The sequence below is a fragment of the Lissotriton helveticus genome, chromosome 3_1, assembly GCF_964261635.1.
Source record: "Lissotriton helveticus chromosome 3_1, aLisHel1.1, whole genome shotgun sequence".
NCBI classification, from domain to species: domain Eukaryota; kingdom Metazoa; phylum Chordata; class Amphibia; order Caudata; family Salamandridae; genus Lissotriton; species Lissotriton helveticus.
In genome coordinates, this window is record NC_136061.1 from 933,337,440 (window position 1) to 933,360,943 (window position 23,504).

At 45.4% G+C, this 23,504-nt stretch overlaps 1 protein-coding gene across 2 annotated transcripts in view; it reads right to left on the minus strand.

Annotated features, from left to right (window-relative positions):
* The window catches only part of B4GALNT4 (beta-1,4-N-acetyl-galactosaminyltransferase 4), a 923,999-nt gene extending 900,870 nt beyond the window's left edge, over positions 1 to 23,129 (minus strand). For both annotated transcript variants that reach the window (XR_013608736.1, XM_078681274.1), the window contains exon 1: positions 21,412 to 23,129. Coding sequence is in view for 1 of the 2 variants with exons in the window: in XM_078681274.1 (XP_078537400.1) it covers positions 21,412 to 21,562 (151 nt within the window). In the remaining variant the exon portion in view is untranslated. The remainder of the gene's footprint in view (positions 1 to 21,411) is intronic.
* Positions 23,130 to 23,504: the final 375 nt, after the last annotated feature.

The following is a 23,504-nucleotide window of genomic DNA, read 5'->3' on the forward strand; positions in this document are numbered from 1 at the left end:
GGAGCCTTTCCGACCAACATCATAATGAGGGCCCAAGAGTTAATGATTTTGGGCCTCATTTAGAGAATAGCAGCTGTCAATCCGCCACCGAACTGTGGCGTTGCCATATTGTGAATTCCAAGCTGGGCTTTTTTTTTTTTTTACAAAAAAGTTTCCACTGACAAATCAGCAGCACTTTCAGTAAAAACACACAATTCCAATTTGATCTGCCATGATGGGCTGGCAAACTTTTTTTTATTTCTCAACCAAAAAATGAAAAGTCAAAGTCCTTAATGCATTGAGTGATTTATCCTAAAAGGAATTCTTTTTCTCATCTGCCCATTCTTTCAAGCCATGTATATAATGGTACCAGTGCGGAACAATAAGAAGAACACAACAAGATAATAGACCTCTGAATGAGATGCAATATGTTTAGGAATCTTTCAAACTCAGATTGCTCTCTTGAAATTGCAACTTTTTACATTAGCGCCTCTTAAAAGAACAAATGTTCTGAGAACACAGTGTCTGATATATGCACATATTTGCATGAATAGGGAAACAGTAAATTTGCCTGACGAAGAATATTTTTTTCAACACAGTTTGAATTCGTTTAAGTATGTGTCTCTAAAGCCTGCGAGTGTTGTTCCATAAGCAAAAGAGGCTAGATCTGAATACAAGCTCACTGAACTGCCAAGTGCCTGGTTGTCGGACTTTACATTTGATAGAGTAGCAAGGCCGAACAGCCACGATTTGCTCTTGAAAGATGATGTGGAATAGAATATCAATTTCAGTTGGCACTTGTATCACTCAGAATAAATATAATGAGGTGACTGTTATTTTCGAAAGAGGACAAAAACGTTACGTGCGTTAAGAAAATATGCTTAATAAAATCAAACCATCTTATGACTTAATTACTTCTCTTGGGCAAGTACTGAAGTTACTGTACGACTTTCATGTTCCGCCTCAGTGCATCCAAAGTAAAGATAAATTTGCAAGTATAGTCTAAATGTTAAAGTCAAATCATAGTGTCTGGTTGTTTCGGACAAAGTCATACAATTTGATATATTAATCAGTTCTCCCATGGAAGAAGCGCATAAGTCTCTGGACAACACTGCACAGGTACCAACCTGGGGGGAAAAAATCTCTCAGCTTCTTCTCCACAGGCTTCGGAGGAAGTAGCAGTTGTAGTTCTGGTAATCAACGGGGAGGTGACACTTGTGCAGACACATGAGGCCCCAATACAGATCAGTACTGCTTGTGGAGTTACATGTGCAAAGATGAAATGAAGCGACACATGAGCCCTCAATGCTGTAGCATGAGTCAGTGAGGGGCATCCCTGGTGCCACACCATGGGTAGAGGCACACCGGCTGGGGTGGGCATCGCTCACAGGGGGATTACATGTGCCCCGCTGAGTGCAAAAGCACACGTCTCTCACCCGGGGGGTGGGGGGGGGGGGTCAGTGTTGCTTGCAGGGGCAGTCTCATGCGCAACATTAATTACAGACCCTCACACTATTACCAGCATTGCTCAGTTATAGAAAAAAAGTCGGGGTGGGCAGTGATTGTAGGACTCGTGTCTTTGCAGTTTTAGTCCTTCACATCTCCTCATTGCAATGTACTTGGCCACTGGATTTGGGATCTGGTTTGAAGAGAGGCACATTTTCTACACATAGGTAGTTTATCCACTGCTCCACAGATTTCAGAAGTCCAGGCTTCCGTTCTGTGCTGTAGTACATTTTCTACCTATTCAAACAATGCATCTTTCTCTGGTAGCCGTCTTCTCTCGCAAAACAGACGGAGGGAGTAAAAAGGTAACGACTGAATAAGACAAAGGAGTTAACCTGTGCGAAATACTGTGGCAGATGGGCTACAGCCATCTAGCCACTCAAATTCAAAATTGGCCTCAAGCTTTGGAAGAAGACAATCATTGAAATGTACATTTCCATGAGGTGTGCCACGGCGACATGGCAATCAGTAACCACTAGAATGATCACTCACAGATTATTTTGGAAAAGGCGACCTCTGTCTAATTAGCTACGGTTGCTGGGTCTTGGCATACAGCCCTTATTATTGATCTATGAGTGAAGCTTTGACCATGCCTTTCCTTTTTAGGTCGTGTCTAGCGTTAGCAGCGCGCATGCGCTTCTCTAGCCATGACGAAGGCCTTTTGGAATCGATACGGATTCCAAAGCGTGCACCCGGGGAGACAGAAGAGACAGAAGATATGCACACGGGGATTGGATGCTTTACTGGCGGCGTGATACACTGGGGACTTTTTTCCCCGCTGCTAGTAAAGGCAGTCCCCGCGTGCACATCTTCTGTCCGTCCCATGGCGGGCTGCGCTTGTTATCTCACTGTTGAAGTTTCCTTTTATCTATGCCTTACCTTTTGTCACTTTTTCCATATTTTTAGCAACTTGCAGTTGGACTAGAGTTACTGTCAATGCATTAATACTCATGGGAAAGGACAGCTGGGTTTGTGATAAATGTGTCTGTGCGTAACAATAACATTAGTCAAAACGATGTGATTAGTAACACGCATAGTAAGCAATGGTCTGGGCAGAATGCAATTATAAAAGTAGAACCCAAAGTAAGAGGCGTGATTTACAATCATTAGCCTGCTACGGATAACTAAGCTGGCTACGAGAGACTAAACTGCTCAGATGTGAACGGGTTATGCAGACAGTTAAAATAACTTGGTTTTCCAGGATAATTACTGGGAGTCAATGGTTGCAAACGTTTCGGCCAGAACAGATTACCCACTCCATTCCCCTCTCTCACCATCTTAACGATGCCCCTCTGCAGAAGAGCAACAGGGGCTGCAGCAGGTGGTGCTGCTGCTGAAGATGCCATTATTTTTCAGACAGGCGGCAGGTTAGAGGGTTAGGTGCTCTGGCAGCTGTCAGGGACCGGTGCGAGAGCTGTGCGCACTTATACTCGGGCACAGAAAGAGGGATCAGCGTAACACACACTAGTTATTGCCTCACGCGTCTCTACACACTCAACACACAAGGGGGCGCGCGTACTCAGCAGACCAGGAAGCATCAGCCGCTGGATGCTAATCGCGTTGATTTCCAAGCCTCGTTCACAAGTTTAGTTCTTCTTCTGTCACCGATGTGGACGAAGGACTGTTAAGACATGTTTCTCGTTTCTGGACAAAGGAATAATAGGACACTTTTCCTAATCACAATGAAGCGTGTAGACATAGAAAGCGGCAAAGGCACACTTTTCTACATGTTGCATATGTGAGATGCGTACCCACGAGAAGTGATTCCAGGCGGCAGTATTTTAATACAGAACTTGAGTTGCACTAGTATTCTGTTCCAACTTATTTTATACCCTTTGTGATTTAGGCAGGTGATCCCCCATTTGGTTTTTTCAACCAAAAAATGTATAAAATAGCACCTAATAAAATAACACCACAACTCACGAACAAGCAGTAAAGATGCAATAGGTCTCGTCTTTCATTAAGTTAAAGCCATTTGCTTTGCTATACAATACCATTAGCAAAGCAAATGGCTTTAACTTAATCAAAGGCAAGACCTATTGCGTTTTCAATGCTTGTTGTGGAAGTGCCCACCCTCTTTGATCACAGGCTGGCCTGCTGGAACGGACTTACTCCAGGCAATGACAATACAAAACATTTTTCAAGCCCCATTTAAATGGACGTCATTTCAAACCAGGCGCATGCACTTCGTGTTGCAGTTCTTTCTGTCAAGAAAGGGAATGAGCAGTGCAGAGGGGCAGGCAGCAGAGTGAGCAACAGGAGCTAGATCTAATATCACACCCAAAAGACCGCTTTCGGAGGCTAGAAACAACTATTGACATTCCACAGTTCCCGTACCCAAGAACTAGTCATACGTACAACATGCAATCAGGAAGAACCATGGGGTATAGTCATGACGCAATACATTCTGTTGATCAGCAACACACAAGAACAAATAGAGAACCGGTTATAGAACTTGTGACAAGTCTCCTGCCTGGGAAAACATACCATATCTATCCGAATGAGAAAATGAGGACCAGATTGTCACACCGCCATTGCTCCAGGCCTATGGTGCTTGTTTATAAAATGCAGGCAACCGCCCATACCCCGATCCATCAACTGTCAATGGTTAACACCATCGGAGTAAAACCACCACTGCCTAAAATGCATTAATACAGCTACAAATAGCGGAAATGAGGCCAGTTAAGAGATTGCTAGTAACACGACAGAGCATTGCATCAACTGCGCACATTCTTCTCTTGATGCATAATGACTGAGCGTGGGGCGAACCGGTCAGCCCTATAGGACAACTCAGCACAGTAAGCGAGTATGGCTGGCAAGCGTGCTTAATGGGGCTCTTCCTTTTTCAGCGGATTATATTAATGTGTCTGGAGAAGTTTCAAAGTTAAAAAACTGAGTTTGTGAAATGAGTCCTTTCAGGGTATGACAGTAGCAAGGTCAATTATATCGCCCTAGAGTTGTACCACAGCCAGTACATGGTCTACCACACCATTATTATTATTAGTCTTCCTTCCACATCTGCTTAACTCACGATGTAGTGCTCAGGGCGAAGTTATTGAATGTGTTATCATTGCCCTGCGATATAATGCATGCGATATCGTTATAGTACACACAGTGTTTCATCAGGTGTTAAGATGGGTGCACAATGAGCTGTAATTGTTCAACTTTTAAAGTAGAAGTGTCAAGAAAGTAATAGTAAAGATGAACAGACTTAGTCTGGTCTTAAATAGGGGTGGTATTCTGCCTACACGCTGGGAATTGCAACAGGTTAAATGCCCATCAACCGAGTATTTGTAATCAGTCCAGTGCCTAAAGTGAGAGCCAGGCACACTCAGCTGCACAATACATCCTGCTAAGATCTATCTGTACTGTTCGTTAGCAGTACAGCGGCCTTGTCAAGACTGTCCAGTTTAGGAATGACAGCCGTCCAGTAACGAGACGGGTCATGGAGGTTAGCAGGCATGCTGCATCCTGCTGATAGAGTTAATTAGAAGTGTAGTGATCCTGCCCTAGGTCTGTGATTTTACTGTCACCCTAAAAGTATAGCATCACTACTGAGACATGCAAGTACTGACCAATAAAGGTTCAGCGGCCCCCAAAGAAATGTCTGCAGCCGCGCATTGAACTGTAGCAGGCAGGATGGGAAGTACCCCACTGCTTGCACTGCATGCCTCCAGAGAAATCTGGTACTCTCCCAAAGATGGTATAGCAGGGATGCTGAGAAATGCTGGTACGACCCTATTAACTGGAGTGCCATCCTGCTCTGGAAGGTAAAGGTAACAGTGTTAGCAATGTAGGAGAAATAGCTTTATTAAAGAAGTTAAATAGTAGAGGTATCCCAGTACAGTCCACTAAAGGTACACCAGGTCCTAGTAGAAAAGTCTACACCAGTACATTAAAACTGAGACAGCTACGGGACTCTAGTTCAGGTTCTGGGACACTATCATTAGATATAGAAGCCCATATGGGAAGTGTTGGAACCGTTCCCTCTATGGTATATGAATACGGTTGAAAGTGCTGGTACAGTGCCTTTAAAGGTACAGCAGCCCTGCTGAGAAGTGCCGATATTGTCTCACTCATGGTACAGAACCATAATGAGACAATACTACAATTTCATTACTTGTATCCTAGACCTGCCAAGAAATACACGCACTTTTCTCATAATCGTACATGAGCCCAGATCAGAAATGTTGTTACTGCCCCATTTATGTAACTGGGAGGTTTTGGTTCTTTCCCATTACTGCTAGAGCAACCATACTGGGAGAGCTGAGGAGTGAGATTACAGACATGATGAGGAAAGAGGGTTGTACTAGAAAGCGAGAACAGAAGAATAAGTGTAAAAGGAAAGGGGTGCGTCACAAGGAAAGGGGTGCGTCACAAGGAATGATGATGCCATAAAGTGTTCTTGGAGGGAGAAGAATAAGTGTAAAAGGAAAGGGGTGTGTCACAAGGAAAGGGGCGCGTCACAAGGAATGATGATGCCATAAAGTGTTCTTTGAGGGAGAAGGAGGAATAATGATTTCCTAAAATAAAAGAGTATGTTTTAATTTAACTTACTTTGTCACTATGTTATAAGATAGTTTGCTTTAAGGCTTTGACGCTTGTTCATTTTTCAAGTTGTTCATTGCATCTTACTTCTAAATGGGTTAAATAAAATCAGCTGCAGACTCTGGGGGGCCCAATAGAGATGCTCCCTAAACATTCTCCTGCATGGTACTGTTCCTGTACGTTGCCATGATTTCTCTTGGGTCATCTTTCACTATGTATACCTCTACTCACAGGGGCTTGGCTCCTTGCTTTGGGATGCCTCGTCTACCTCGCATACACTTTACGCAGCTCCTACTGGAGCCCATCACCACCTAGACCCTCCCCACAAGTTGGATGCCTTTTCTCTCTCCCAGAGTACTGCCCTTTGTAAATGACAGCCTAGTACTGCACCATTGCTTTGCCTTCTATGTTTTCACTTGCTGAATATTGGGAATTGTTAATGCTGTGCCCCTCCCTTTCCTCTCTTTTTCCGGTCCTCTCTTCCTCTTCTTTTCCTTTTTCTATTTTCTCCCTCTTCATGGTATCTTGATTGTTGTATTGTATTTAATTTGTATTTTCAATAAAACAGACTTGAAGCAAAAACAAATCTATGATTTCTGGACAATCCTTGATAAGTGCGAGTCTTCAACGAGAAAGCACTGTTCAAAGTGAACCTGCCTTTGGGTTTGATAATTTAGGGAAACTGTGCACACGGAAAACTAAAAAGCATTTCCACACACTCACACTGGTTTGGTCGGATCTCACAAGACTTCTCTCTTTACCACAACCACATAACTATCTGCAACAGAAACTCAAGCGCAGTGGTAGATGAGAGATACAAAGAAGCTTCCAGTGCATGAGGTTCCGATCACAAGCTCTTCTTAGTAAGGTATAACCAGATCTTCATTCATACTCTTAATTCGTCGGTTTCCTGCAGACATGAGTTTAGATCGGAGCAAAGTACACCGAGGTTTTTAAAGCCCTGTTACCCGCACCTCAGCTTCCTACTCATCACGCCTCCCAGCTTTGCATCCTCCTCATAAAATACATTCTCTGCCATAGAACCAGCCTGCTCCATTTCTTGTGGCTCCACCCCTTACACTCGGCTAGCCACCCCTGTCGCTCATCTAGCTTCCTTCCCGTTTACATCTTATGCAAAGTTAATTTCTATATTTAAGAATGCAAAAACTTAATGTGTGGCCCATCCGAACACCATTCCACCAAAAGAAATTGCACAATTAACTCTTGCTCTCGCAAATCAAGCCTCAATTAAAACGTTTCAAATGATCAGAGGTCTTGTCCCTCCTTGCTCAAGAAAAACATATTTCTGAAGGCTCTACCACCGCCAACTATCCCCCAGTGTACTCGACTCCCCTTCTTAACAGATAATAAGATTAACTAGTATTCAATTGCCTCACTCTTTCCTCGCTACGCAAGTGACCGCATTCAGAGTTTGACAGACAGGAAGTACACCGTAAACAGTCAGTCCTACCATTATGATATTTGCAGTTATCCCATACTATTTAGTGTTGGGGAACCACTGGGTTTTATTGGTGGAGACTTAGCTGGCTCTCCGGATGGTAACCCCTGACCAGTGGCCCATCTCCCACAGATCCCCTGGGTCACATAGTGTTTGGTGGTCTTCCCACCCTATTGAGCTTGGGGTAACCATCACTAAATTTCCCAGTCTGTGTCTACCAAGCTTTGTGAGGAGGTAAAATACAGAATGATCCAGGCGCACAGACAGGAAACTAACTAATGCACACAGAGAAAACTCCCCAATTCAGGACTTTGTTTTCTCTTAAGCAAAAATGTTACAGTGCGGACAATGTATAAAGTGGCACCCGCTCAACAAACCTGCATTGCTGTAAAGGAAGCCACCATGATGGCAGCTCACTTCATGGCAGAGATCCCAGTCAACACTGCAAACTGTCCACTGATGGGTGGAACAGGGCTGCCAGAGGCTACGACCTCTCCCCCCTGGCAGACCATCCACTAGGGTTTAAATGACCCCCACAATCTGCATGAACTCCTTTAATAGGGCTTCCACCCTCATGACTCCACGTAAACGACCCTCTCCCTAAGACTAACTTATTACCTCTTTGCAGCATTCACACTGTAGCCACCTCCCATTATTCTCCTCAACATCTCCACAGCGTTCAATACTTTTAACAAAACTGCTGTGGACTATTTTCTGAAAAAATGCTTCCACTGCTTATATATAAAGTCAATAACAAACAAGCATTTACAATGCAGCGGTGTCGCCTTTGCAAAAGTTAGAGCTATTGGTATTGTAAATGACAAAATTGTCATTTATGTGTTGGTTTTGAAAACAGATAAATAAATGGCAGTCAATTACAATGCCAATAGCTTAATCTCTTGCAAATGCCACACACAAACACACAGACCCACACCTACAGCGCCCCACACACAGAGCGCCCCACACACAGAGCGCCCCACACACACAGAGCCCCCCCACACACAGAGCCCCCCCACACACAGAGCCCCCCCACACACAGAGCCCCCCCACACACAGAGCCCCCCACACACACAGAGACCCACACACACAGAGCCACACACACACACACACACACACAGAGCCACACACAGAGCCACATACAGAGCCACATACAGAGCCACACACAGAGCCACACACAGAGCTGTTGCATTGAAAATGCTTGTTAAAATAATTGGTTTGAGCCAGTCCTTCCATCTGCAGAGCGTGGCAGGTGCATATTAGATGTGTGAACTGCTTTCTTCTGACACGTTCTGCTGGTGGAGATCTTTACGGTAACCATATGCTATTCTGTGCATTCTTTGGCCTTAAGAAAGCACTAATGACCCAACGATGGCTAGTTTTATAGTACAGTCTTGCAGAATCAATTAATTTTGATAGCAGGCTGTTTAATGTTAACCTCACTTTCTCTTGTAGTTGCTGCTTTGACATTTTATTCAAGAAACAATGGGTTTGGGACTTAGTGAGAATAAGTCACAATCACTTTTATAACGTTCAATGCACATAACACGTCTGCACCCTGCTAAACAGAGATCTGGTCTGTGTCTCCCTACTCAGTGGAAAGGAAATAGAAGCAGCACAATGAACAAATGCACGGCGCCATTAGGTGTGAGCACATATTTTACACTATAGTTGACGTTTCTATACAACATATAGGGAGAAGGAGCAGGAGGCCCTAGCAAACACATCGGACCTACATATACCATCGCACACAGGCCGAAATTCTGCTAAAGAGAGAGCTGGTCTGTGTCTCCCTACTCAGTGGGTGCATTTAGAACAAACACAACAAGGCAACAGGGGGGTGGGGGGCAGAAAAGCTAGCACAACGTGGCACAGGGGGGTGGGGGGGGCATACAAGCGAGCACGAGGCAACAGGGGGGATGGGGGCAGAAAAGCAAGCACAACGAGGGAACAGAGGGGTGGGGGCAGAAAAGCGAGCACAACGAGGCAACAGGGGGGTGGGGGGCAGAAAAGCAAGCACAACGAGGGAACAGAGGGGCGGGGGGCAGAAAAGCAAGCACACCGAGGGAACAGGGGGGCGGGGGGGGGGGGAGAAAAGCGAGCACACCGAGGGAACAGGGGGGTGGGGGCAGAACAAGGCAACAGGGGGGTGGGGGGGCAGAAAAGCTAGCACAACGAGGGAACAGGGGGGTGGGGGAGCAGAAAAGCAAGCACACAGAGGGAACAGGGGGGTGGGGCAGAACGAGGCAACAGGGGGGTGGTGGGGCAGAAAAGCAAGCACAACGAGGCAACAGGGGGGTGGGGTGGCAGAAAAGCGAGCACAACGAGCCAATAGTTAGCCTCCCACCACACAACCTTAACAGAAATTTAAATAGTCGGTATAATAAGTTTCTACACACCCCTCGCCCACTGCAGCCAACACGGACAGGAGTTAAGCAAAACGCTGGGGCTGCCTGCAAATAAAGGCACCCTCATTTAACCGAAAGAGAAAGTACCTCTAAACGCAGTGAAATGGACTTGTGGAAATTAGCAGCACATGTGCCATGGTGGACAAGCGCATTCAGATTAGTGAAAAATGCACGTGTTGAGTAAACAAGCAAGGACATTAGGGCTACGATAAAGTCAACCAATGGTAGGCAACGGTGCACCGTAAGCCCCCTAAAAGTAAACAAAATGACTTGCAATCCGAGCGTGCTGTCTGAGGTGAGACCCACCAATGGTAGGCAACGGTGCACTGTAAGCCCCCTAAAAGTAAACAAAATGAATCGCAAGCCGAGCGTGCTGTCTGAGGTGCTTAACAGAAATTTAAATAGTCGGTATAGTAAGTTTCTACACACCCCTCGCACCTGCTTTCGTGAAAATGTTGAGGTTCCGCGTCTTCTAACCAGGCGTGCTGCAGTGTCCCCACTTAAAGCCTAAATCACTCCCCACAGTTACTTCTGCCTTCAAGCTACTGACACTCTGTGTGATGCGGTGTGCCGCACCCATACACATAGGAAGAAATAGCCCTATCAAAGATGGCCGCCCTCGCGTGTCTGCTATTCCTGGGAAGCGGACAAAAGATGGCAGCCGCTGCACTGTATTAGCCCCATTAACCCCACCGTAAGCGGACGTCCTTCAGTAAAGGCCATCAAGATTTCGCCCTCTGAACTACCATGATGTCGCTCGTACACATGCGTGGAGCAGGAATGCCTGGTTGTTTACAGGTCGTAAAACACCTGATGAGCGAAAAATAGCGTGACAAACCGGGACAGCCCTAGAAAAAAACACGCCAGCAATATAGCTGGGGCGCCCAGGGGGCAAGGGAGCGGTGGTGAAGAGGGGTTACACGGAGGGCGATGGCCCCCAACGATTGCGACAACGCCTCGGGCATGTGCATGTCGAGTATCCGGCCCTCCCAGCGAGACCTCGGAACATCACTCTGCAGCGTGGGGCAGGACCACTAAAATCGCGCAGCCCATCCCGGCAGCAGACACGTTACGATAAAAAAAAAAAACTAAAAAAAAACGCCCACCGCTGCATGACGGAAAAAGGGGAGGGGCTTAAAAAAAGACAGAAACGCCCACGAATCTGCTCCGAGAATGATTGCCATACATCTCTTCCAATGGCTAGCCTCTATTTATGGAGCTAGCCAATGGAAGAGAGAGGCGGGTTCAACCCCAGTAACTGAAAGACAACATTTCTCGAGCTGCGCGACACTGCTGCGCAGTGTACGCCAGTCGAGACCTAAAAAAAGTCAATGACTCAGCCTGCTGCGTCATTTTGAAGGTGTACACCACACATGTTTACCCCTTCAAAATGACACGCAAAAGTTGGGAGGAGCAACACAGAAGGCACTGGTAGGGCAACAGAAAATGCAGATGGGGAAGCAACAGGGAGGGCAGGGGGTGGAATAAACACAAAGGGCAGAGAAGGGGGGAAGAGGATAAGCAAAGGGTGAGGAAGCAACATGGAGTGGGTGGGGTAGGAGCACATGAGTGAGAAAGCTTCCAAGGATTTCCACCAAATTTCAATTCTACCAAGCCAGCCAAGGAGTGGCCAAAGATCCTGGTTTGTAAAACAGCAAGAGACTTGATGCAGCGAGGCAATTTCTGTGGAAAAACGTGTGACTTGGAGCGTTCCGTTAACTGCCATAAACAGTTCTTGGGTCCGATCCATCTTTAGATTCCAGTGGTATGGCAGTGGCGAACTGTCAAAACCTTGTCTTCTTGGAAATTCTTGGAGAGTTTTCTTCGTACATGGAACAGCCTACTTATCTCCAGTTTAGTGGCAATGCCAGGCACCAGGTTGAAACAGGGAATCTGATTTTGTTCCAGAAATAATCTCCAACAGGAAAGGAAAAACTGAAGACCACGAAAACCTTCCACATTATCAGGCCAGGCAGCAAGGTGAAGAACAACAAGCTGAAATACGAGAAGGGTGAGAATCCACGGAGTTCAGTGAGCAAGCCACCTAGCTGCATCAATTGTAATGCAACTGAACTCAAAATGGATCCCCCCCCCTCTTTTATACTGCCAAACTGGATGTGACAGCTCAAGAAGGAGTTTGGCCACCTTGGACTGGGAAACAAGAATTACAATTTCAGATCATAATATAAATGATAATTAAAAGGAATTGGACAAGAAACACAGTACTCACTAATAATTTCTATAATATATGGAATTCCAAGAAAATTCCAAGATGTGGTAGTAAGAATTTCTACTCCAAACAGTGCTACCATTAAGCCAGCACGCAGGAGAAGTTGCCCCAAACTAAACAGCTAATGCACGCAGGGTGCAGGAACAGTAATAGTGACCAAGGACACGACAGCAGGCCGAAAGAGAGATATTCTGAGGTACACCAGGAACCTGCGGGCAAATGATGCTGACTTAGGAGGAGTGCTCAGTTGCAGCTAATAAGTAATGAAGAAAAAATGACAACTGGTAACTTTATTCCGGCTAGAATATTCACTAAGACAAGCAATATCGAATAACTAGAGGAAACAAGGGGGTGCAGAAAATAGGGGCACGTTTACCTGTTTCATATGAGGGGCCCATGGTCATATTGCTAATGTCACAAGTATCCCCGAGTGCATAAAAAGTGTAAGCGACCACAGAGAAATTGCATTATACCTGCAAAATACTACAAGAGATCTATGATGTCTACATTGGCAAAATGGGCAAACAAATGTCACATAATACTGCTGGTAGGTGTACTAACAAGCACCTACCTCGCAGTGCCCTCACTGCATTGCGAAACTTCTGGATGCCGGCCAGGAAGAGAGCAGTGATCGGCACGCGGCGGGGACGCTGGCGCCGTGAGTGTGCGCGCGACTGAATCCGCACGTTGCCAGCACTTGTCGCTCCCTCTCCCATTAGGATTGCTGGGCGCGTGCCCAGCTCTTGTCTCCTTTTGTCGGCTGACATGATCACAATAGTTCAACATTGGGCTATCTCAAGGAGCATAGCCCACTGCCCCATTCCAGTGAGTTATTTAGTATGCACCAAAGTCAAGATTCATCCATGGGACTACAACTACACCTTTTGAAGCAAATATCAAAACCCGTTATTCCTGGGTGGCAACAGGTCTACTTTGAGTTGTGAGCCCCTACACCAGGGCTTCCATGCTTTAATCAACTGTTAATGTTATCAACGTCTGCCCAAGCCAACAGGTACTTATATATGCACGAGTGCCATGCCATGCCACTGTACAGCTGTGAAGTTGGGGCGATCTTGTTTTCAGATAGAACACAACTAAATGGAAAAAAAAGCATTGAAAATGCAATAGGTCTCGCCTTTTATTAAGGTAAAGCCATACGCTTTGCTATACAATATCATTAGCAAAGCAAATGGCTTTAACTTAATCGAAGGCGAGACCTATTGCATTTGCAATGCTTGTTCTACACTGCAAACAGTGGGCCAGTTGCTCGATGCCGTGCTAATCCTCTTATCTAACTCCGACAGGTGGATGACTGAATAGGTCTTCTATGATATCATTCTTTGTGATGGCACATTAACCCTCTGAGCTGACTCGCCATCATATACTTGTAATTGATTTGTCAAATGTCAGCATGTTTCCGTTTTGCTTTGATGAAGATGCTCTGCCATGGACTGCAAAGAGGGTCCCATGCTATATACAGACACCTATGATTGGGCTGTCAGAACAGCAGAAAGCCAGACATGTTCTTGCACATCAAAGGTGAGTGGTTTCCAGAGCTTCACTGTAGCCAAAAGCAGCAGTTTGTTATTATTTCCGGGTGGTCAAGCTATAGCTAGAGTGAGCCATCAGGCTTGCAGCCCATGGGAGAGTCACAACAGCATCTCCATGAACTAGTTAAGAAAGCTTCTTATGAACCAAGAGTTCACGTTTATTGTAAATACTCATTGGCTGTGCTCGAAATATATATTACCTGTAGAGGAAATCTAAACTACCAAAATGAGCATGATGTTCAGTTTAGATATGGACAGGAATTCCGCACCAAGACGCGAAGCCAGTCAGGAAAGAGGCTTGTAAAGGGCAATTCTACAGAAAAAGAGACACTTCTAGGCACTTTCAACTAAAAGATTAGATGAGTGTAATAGATTACTTTCATACTGAAGTCTGGCCTATTCCTAAGCACTACAAGCTTTGACAGAGTTGGTGGGGAAAAGCGAGATTGGCAAGCGGTCCAAAGATCACACAGGTCTGATCAAGGCAATTCTACGGGAAAAGTGCCACATCTAGGTACATTCAATTGAAACATTAAATGAGTGCATAATAGATTAAATTCATACATGAGGCCTATTTCTAAGCACTACAAGCTTTGACGGAGTTGGTGGGGAACAGCGAGATTGGCTCCCTTGCCAAAGATCATCATCATACCGGTCTGATGAAGGGAAATCAGAGGTTAGAATTGACTTCTACCAGCCCAGAGCCTGCAAACCAGCCTTTAGACCACATCTACTTTAACAGAATGACATTTAACAGAAAATTAATATAAGTAGACTTTATTATGCAAATATGAAGCTCTACATGCATTAAAGACCAAACCCACACCATTCCATCAGTTTATAGCATATTGTGCCAATGGATAACTAGGGATTTCAAAACGTATACATGGCCAAAGACTCTCTAAAAACATCTATATTTCAATTAAAATTGATTTTTGAACCTTTCATTGACATAATTGTGCCACTGGAGTTTGGCCTGTACAACAGTACTAGTCGCAAGATTTATAGCTTTTTTGCAGTTTGTGTACCTTCAATTTGAATGAAAACATTCACAGATGAATAAAATTTTTAGAGAACCTCATAATGGAGACTACGCTCTCACAGTGCCTGGCAATAGGGTCGCTTTCCACAGCACTACTCACACTGGTCCTTCCTCTAAATGGGCCAACTAGAAAATTAATTTGACCAAATTCTAAAGTGAATGAATGGTAATGGGGTATTCCATGATTTACAGAAGCGTGCCATGCTTTATGAGCACTCATGTCAGATGTAGGGTTATTTCCTATCCACATCCATCGAGTCTTGGGTGAAACCAGATTTTTTTTTTTTACATTACCATGGAAAAGGCACGATTAGGCCAGTCAGTGCAATAAAAGTAAAAAGCTGAGGCAAAACTATGGCTCAAAAAAATAGGACACAGTATATGAAACACAGGTAAGAGTAGCTCAGAATAAATTAGATCTGGGGGTAATCAGACAAGCACTCGATAGGTCCCCTTAAAGAACGGGTTTAGACCTCGTATTTGTTCCTCCAAGTACAATAGGTAAAAGGAGATGGTTAGCAGGCGTGGTGATAAGCCATTCAGTTAGAAAATTTAAAAAAACTTCTCAGAAACAGGAAAATACAATGAAGAGAGGAATTGTATTAGGCAGATACGAAACTTAGTGGGGAGAGAGAACAGGGAGTACAGAGCACATCCTGATTAGTGGTGGGCACACAAAATGCTGAGGTTTCTTGTCATAACATCAATTTCTTCCCCACCCACATTTAGTGGTTAACCAAAGGTGGCGGCAGGTATGCCTTGAAGTCGCACAGAGACACTGAGACTGTGAGAGACATTTTCCTGTCTGTGTACACAGTTTCCTTTGAACAGATAACATGCGACATTCACATCTTCACTGTTTCTAGGCCTTTTTAGGCCACCTTCAATGTGATAGAATTTTGCACAGTAAATTTTTCTAGTCTGCCTTTCGGCTTTTGTTTTTTGTCACCGGCTCCTGGAAGACATTGTGGAGCCAAAAAAGGACATCAAACCAGGGGCCCAAGAATGATTTTGGAAAGGAGAGTGTGGTCAGATCCGAGTCCAACAGGGTTAGTGGTGCTGAATGAGGTAGAAAAACGAGGCACGAGTGCCCATCTGCCTGTTGGAGGAAACTTTACAATATTTGTGTTATTAGCTGTGAAAAACACGATAGTTTACAAACTCCCTTCCTAATTACTGGGAATAAATAATAGCAACCGACCTGATGATTGGTATAGGCACGTAGTGGTTTTTTCTCAAACTTTATGAAAGATCGCATAACTCTAGTTAGAAGGATGCCGGCCCATAGTAAGACACTGCACAAGGCAAGCACGCCATTAATCTAGGAATACATACAGAAGAGAAACACAGAAAAAGGGAAAGACCCAACAAAAGCTGAAACAAATAGTGGAAAAAGCAGAGGAGAGGTTTTCAGAGGGAAGAAACCACAGGAACGTAGAGGGACTTTGAAAATCTAAAATGCAAAGCAAGACAAGCACCTACCTCTCGGGGCCCTCACTGCGTTGAGAAACTTCTGGATGCCGGCCAGGAAGAGAGCAGTGATCGGTGCGTGACGGGGACGCTGGCGCCGTGAGCGTGCGCGCGACTGAATCCGCGCGTGGCCAGCACTTGTCGCTCCCTCTCCCATTAGGATTGCTGGGCGCGTGCCCAGCTCGTCTCCTTTTGTCGGCTTTGGCGGCTGACATGATCACAATAGTTCTCTGCCGAGAACGCGCTTCGCGCGTCTCTAGGCCGAGACCTAATAAAAACAAAAAGGACTGCAAATCTACAAAAGCTGGTACGCAATGTGGACACACCACATTTTCACAATGAAAAATTACCCATTTTTTGCAAAGTGCCTAGCTGTAGTTTTTGAACCCTAGCTCTGCCGGCACCTACGGAAATCTAGCAAACCTATACATTTTGTAAAACTAGACACCCAGAGGAATCCAGGATGGGGTGACTTGACTGGCTCTTCCCAGGTTCTGTTACCCAGAATCCTTTGCAAACCTAAAAAATTGTCAAACAAACACATTTTCATCATATTTCTGTGGTGGAAAGTTCTGGAATCTGCGTGGATCTACACAATTCCCCCCACCCAGAGTTCCCCAAAGTCTTCCGAGAAAAATGGTACCTCACTTGTGTGGGTAGGCCTAGTGCCCGTGACAGGAAACGGCGCAAAATGCAACGTGGACACACCACATTTTCACAGTGAAAAATTACCCTTTTTTGCAAAGTGCCTAGATGTAGTTTTTTAACCCTAGCTATGCCGGCACTTAGGGAGACCTAGCAAACCTATACATTTTTTAAAACTAGACAGCCAGGGGGATCCAAGATGGGGTGACTTGACTGGCTCTTTCCAGGTTCTGTTTCCCAGAATTCCTTGCAAACCTACAAAATTGTCAAAAAAACACGTTTTCCTCACATTTCTGTGGTGGAAAGTTCTGGAATCTGCGTAGATCAACACAATTCCACCCACCCTGCGTCCCCCAAAGTCTTCCAAAAAAAATGGTATCTCATTTATGTGGGTAGACCTAGTGCCAGTGACAGGAAATGGCCCAAAACACAACGTGGACACTCCACATTTTCACAGTGAAAAATGACCCTTTTTTTGCTAAGTGCCTAGCTGTAGTTTCTGAACCCTAGCTCTGCGGGCACCTAGGGTAACGTAGCAAACCTATACATTTTTGAAAACTAGACACCCAGGGAAATCCAGGATGGGGTGACTTGACTGACTGTCACAAGGTTCTGTTACCCAGAATCCCTTGCAAACCTAAAGAATTGTCAAAAATAACACATTTTCCTCACATATCTGTGCTGGAAAGTTCTGGAATCTGTGTGGATCCACAAAATTCCACCCACCCCGCGCTTCCCAAAGTCTTCCAAGTAAAATGGTACCTCACTTGATTGGGTAGGTCTCGTGCCTGCGACAGGAAACGGCGCAAAACACAACGTGGACACAACACAATTTCACAGTGATAAAATGACCCTTTTTTTGCAAAGTGCCTAGCTGTAGTTTTCGAACCCTAGCTCTGCCGGCACCTAGGGAAACCTAGCAAACGTATACATTTTTTAAAACTAGGTACCCAGGGGAATCCTGGATGGGGTGACTTGACTGGATCTTTCCAGGTTCTGTGTGGATACTTAAAATTCCACCCTGCGTTCCGTAAATTGTTTGGAGAAAAATGGTACCTTACTTGCGCAAGTGGGTCAAGCACCCGCGACAGGCAAGGGCCCAAAACCTATCGAGGTGACATCAAAATTACCTATCACAAACCAACCTGGTTTTGCAAGGGTGTCTCGTGAGTTTTTTGCCTGGGGCTCGGCGGCAATCTAGGGAACCTACCAAAGCCATACATTTCTGGAAACTAGACACGCGGGGGAGTCTAGGGAGGTATAGCTTGCATGGGTCCCCCAACATTCTCCTACCCAGAATCCCCTGCAAACCTCAAATTGTGCTGAAAAAAAAAATCACAATTTTCTCAAATTTCTGTGTGGGAAAGTTCTAGAATCTGCATGGATCCACAAATTTCCTACCATCCAGCGTTCCCCCAGGCCTCCCAATAAAAATGGTACCTCACTTGTGTGGGTAGGCATAGTGGCTGCAACGGGAAATAGCCCAAAATGTACTGTTGAGACTTCAAAATTACCTATAAAAAAACTACCTGCGTTTGGGAGGGACACCTGGGGTTTTAGCTCCGGGCTCACCGCTATCTAGGGAAACCTACCAACTGCACACATTTCTGAAAACTAGACACCCTGGGGAGTCCAATGAGGTATGGCTTGCGTGGATCCCCCAACGTTTCCCTACCCAGAATCCACTGCAAACCTCAAATTTAGCTGAAAAAAACTAATTTTCCACATATGTTTGTGTGGAATCACCGTGGTGGCACAAATGTCCTAACCCACAGCGTTCTCCCTAGTGTCCAGAGTAAAATGATACCTCACTTGTGTGGGTGTCCAATTCAGAATTGGCTAAAAACGTATTTTCAAAAAAAATGTAGTGCTTAGAATTCTCAGTACAATACCCTTATTCCCTATGTTTTGGGCTCTTCCCAGTCACAGGCCCTTGCCCCACCCACACAGGTGAGGTATCATTTTACTCGGGAGACTGAGGGGAATGCTGTGGGGTAGGACATTTGTGCTGAACATCTCCACAGCGTTCAATACTTTTAACAAAACTGCTGTCGACTATTTTCTGAAAACATGCTTCCACATAAAGTCAATAACAAATAAAAACAAAAAGGACTGCAAATCTACCAAAGCTGGTACGAATATCAGCTACAGTTCTTATAACCGAACCACTTCAGTCCCTGTATAGACTGGATAGTATTTTAAATCAACCTCAGAAGACTTATAAAGAGAGTGGCCCTTTGCCAGCAAAGTTCTTAAAGAGACATAATACATTGCATTATATTACCAAACTATATTACTGGCTACACCAGGGCCAGTGGGAGCACTGGTCCTTCAGAGTTCTCAATTCAACAAGAGGGTATGTATACCAAGTAAACTAGAACTAATCAACCAAATGCTGTTTACCTAAAGTAAGTCAGATAGAGGCTTAAAGCTTAAACATGAAATGTGTTTTGTTGAGCTCTGGATGAAACACAAAGCTTTTAAATCTGAACGTTCACGTCAAATGCCAATTAAAACTGCCATCTTGAATACCATTAATAAGAACAGAACAAATGTAATACAAGGCTTTGGTTCAGGGTGTGGCTGAAACCAACCGCTGCAAAAAACAAACAAAAAAAAAAAACTTTTCTCTACTCGAGAAATGCAATCATGGACTTTAACCAACCCCTGACTTCCAGCATCCAACATGTACAGATGTTTAAGCCAAATGATGCAAATAATTGAGATCGCCTCCGAGTTATTAGATTCTCAACTTAAATAGGCCATCATATTTTTAGAAGTTGCCTTTCATGGAAGTTTGTACAATGTGGTCACAAAATGCTACTCCGATATTCAAATACTGTTATAAACCACGGCACATTTCAAAACATATGGGAAAGGACTGAGCGGCCGAGCTTACAGGTATCCTACTCATACTGCCTGTAATTCCGGATGTGCTATCACTGAAGAGCACAGGAAACTGGCAGGGTGAACACAGAATGTTGGGACCTTTTAACGGCCACGCACTTAGATTTTTGCAAACGCTCTCCTACCTGAACAGGCATTTCTCAGTATCAACATGAAAGCATTGTTCTTATAAGGATGGCCACACACAGCACTAGTGTTTATTTCAAGGTTGTCTGGAAATTCTTCTAGGCATCCTTCTGCCTAACTGCACTTTGGCGAAAAAAGTTGTAGCGGCAAGGACCTGGACAGAGCATGTGAGGATTTGTACACTCTGCCACCGCCATTTAAGACAAATCCAACAAGGCATGGTACGCAGAATTAAGGAGTAATCATCATGGTGTGAGAGCTGAGGCCAAGCAGGATTCCAAGTCATTGGTGCTGTAGCCAGTTTGTAAATTGGCGGGGGTGGGGTACACTTCTTCTCAGTACAAAGTCTCTAGAAAGTAGTACCTGAGAAGTCCACACTACAAAGATGCTAGAAGGAAGAGATCACTGTTACTTGCTTCACTTAGGATTGGAATGGAGAATGTGAGAGGGAACTATGGAAAGGCGGTGGTGGGTGGGAGTACTGACAGGGAACGGGCAGCAGGTGCAGTAGAATGGGCAGGGTGCATGGCAGGTGGGAGCACAGTCATTGGAAAAGAAAGAAGGGCAAGGAGGAACAGAGTGTCACGAATCAGGAGGATGGTCACGTTGTTGCTAATGGGGCAGCAGGGGTTATCCTGACTGCCATTCAACTCTCTGAAATGCCTAGTTCCAACGTACTGGTTTACATTAATCAACATTTGAACCATCACATTGAAATGATCTGAATCATTAAGATCCATACTCAGTATTAATAAAGCAATACCTACAATTGTATAAAACCTATCCACCAGGTTACTTATCTATTTGGACACAACTCACACATTTCTCCAAAGCCCAGCTAACTGAAACCCACAACAACGAAGATATTTCCACTGGAATTACAGAGTGCACTTCTACCATTCTGACCTCTATGGACAGATGCAGCAATGATGTGCAAACTACAGGCATTATTGATCTGATAACAAAAAGACAGATAGTATGTTGATCGGTATGTAGAGAAAAACAAGCATTTTGTTGCAAAGTTCAGGAAAGAGTAGGAACACCAGTCTTAATTGTGAAAAAGCAGCACTACTTTTATAAACACAGATCATACAAAAGGCCCCGCAGGAGCATAACTAAATAAAAACAAATTGACAAATGATACCACATATCAATTAACACAAGTAACCCCCCAGCATCTTCCTGTGGGGAAAAGGGCCAAATGTACAGCAACTAATATTTCATTTTACCGCATTTAGAAGCCCCCAAATGCTGCAGACTTTCAAAAACAGGTTATAAGCGACCTTCCTTGTCTCAATGAACACAAAGGCTTCTATTCACAGGTGTGGTAGACTACAGAGAAACCCAAGAGAACTTATAAATTGAATGATGTCTCCAAAAAGCGGCTATGGCAAAGACACTCAGCCCTGCAGCCTTTCACATGAGAGGCACATTTGATAGGCCGTGCAAAGTCCTACCATAAATCCACTCAAACTCCCTGGCTGACTAATGTAGTCTGTTACAAATTTTTGGGATTGTTCAGATAACAGTGGTCGCACAATTACCTTTGCCGTAGCCAAAGTGCAGGCGCAGCGCCTTCCCCTGCCGCACCAGGCTGATGTGCAGGTAGGTGAACCAAATAGCAAATGTAAGAAGCACCAGGAGCAACAGCAATCGGAACTGCTTGCGAATCTTCTTCACCGGAAACCACAACATCTTGGAGGCACCATAACCAAAACTTCACTTGGACGGGCACACCGTAGCTCCACCAGTTGATAGCCAGTGCACCTAGGTGGCTTTAACAGAGCAAGTGAGGGAGCAAAAATGTATGTGAAAATGGTGAGCTAAGTCAGCGACTGCAAGATGAGTGGAGCATGACTTGGACCCAAAGGATAGCAAAGGACAAAAGGACAAAAGGAAAAAGAAGCGCAAGTGTTAGTGGAAAAGAGCTGTTGCTGGATCACAGGAGAAAGGGTGAAGTTCGGACATCCAAGAAGCGCCAAATATAAACAGTGTCACAAGTCCCGATGCAAATGTTAAAGTGTGGACATCCTGCTCTTTTGGAAAAGCCAGAGATTCAATTCTAACTCAGAAGAATGTGTTTCTTCAGAGCGTAATGCACATGTCTCTACTGGCTTCGACGTCCATAAAATCTTGGATTTTGGGACTCCTCGTTTACATGAACTCCGCAGAAAAGCGTCTGGTACCCAGAGAAAAAAGGCATAAGTGAGAAAGGCGACAAGAAGGCAGCAGGCATATTTCCTGAGAAGGACGACAGAAAGCGGCCTCAAGGGTTTCAGTGGTGGCCGTATAGGGAGATGAGAGGTAGCAAGGGGCAAGAAGGCAGGACTTGGTGGTGGCAAAAGGAAAAGTGGGGAAATCAGGGGTAAGGGAGGAGGTGAATGCAAGTGCACACATGTAACTTGACCACTCAACGCTCCAAACAGAAAGGTGACTCGTGGAAGTGTGGGTTAAAGGCGGCACCAATCCCATGGCCACCGAGCAGAAGGGCGCTGGGACATGGTGTTAGACATTCTGGTGTAGGTCACGCTCTGGAAACAGGTCGCTGTGGGGGTAAGCTTTAGGTAGACAACCCCAGGATCAGAAGCTCAGGGCGACCGCTGTGGGTGAAAGAAATGAACCGGGGGGAAATGTGTAGGCTTTGACATGGGTGTCTATGGAGCCATTCTTGGGGGTAATGGAGTACTTTAGGGCAGCTCGTAAATTGAGTTCTTGGGGTGATGGGAGCATCGAGTGTTTTAGGTTGGCAGCAGTTCAGTGGGAGCCCTCGGGGAGAGTTCACAACGGTTGCTGGGGGGGCGTCGTTGGAGTGTTATTGGGGGCTTGTGAACGTTCCGGGGCTTTGCGGTGACAGATGGCTGGCAGCTAAAATGGTCCTCTTGGAGGCTCACGGGGGACAGTGGAGTGCTCGTTAAAGGGTTTCTTGGAGTTCATGGTCCATCCACGGGCGTGAGGCGTTGTATATCGCCACTTCACGGGGCTGTAGCTCCAGCACGGCAAGAGCACAGGCTGAGTCCAGGTGTGCAGCGAAAAGAATGATACTGCTGCCCATGGGCCTCTAGTCCCGCGCGGCCCGGTTGCTGTTCGGCTCGTGAACGCGCCCCCTGGCCGCACAGCTCCGCGGCTCCTCCGGTAAAGCCGCTCAGCTCTCCACCGATCTACTCCCGGCTCCCGAGCATCTTTACCGAGCCTTCACCGCCATGACCAATCATCCCGCGAGCAGAGGGCGACCGCCAATCACCGCCGCCAGGGCGGATCCTGGACTCAGCCTGCGCGCGCAGCTCCTCTCCACACCGACGGCAGATACACAAGGACCGGAGTGTACCAAGTGCCCGGCGTGGAGGAAGGGGAGCCAATGAGAATGAGCCTGAGCCACACAAAGACGATCATAATCTATGTCACACGTAGACACCTCCAATGTCAGAAACTGATAGAAGACTGTGCCGTAATGGATGATTTAGAGTTGTGCCTATGTGTGTCGGGCAAGAGGCACAGTGGGACTGTTAACATTTGGAGACCGCGGTTTATCCCCTATCTTTAAAAATAACCGTTTCATTTATCAACCAACACATTCTTCGAATCCAATGATTTTTCTTTACAAAGAGGTGCTGATTAAATACACTTCACTTCACAGAAG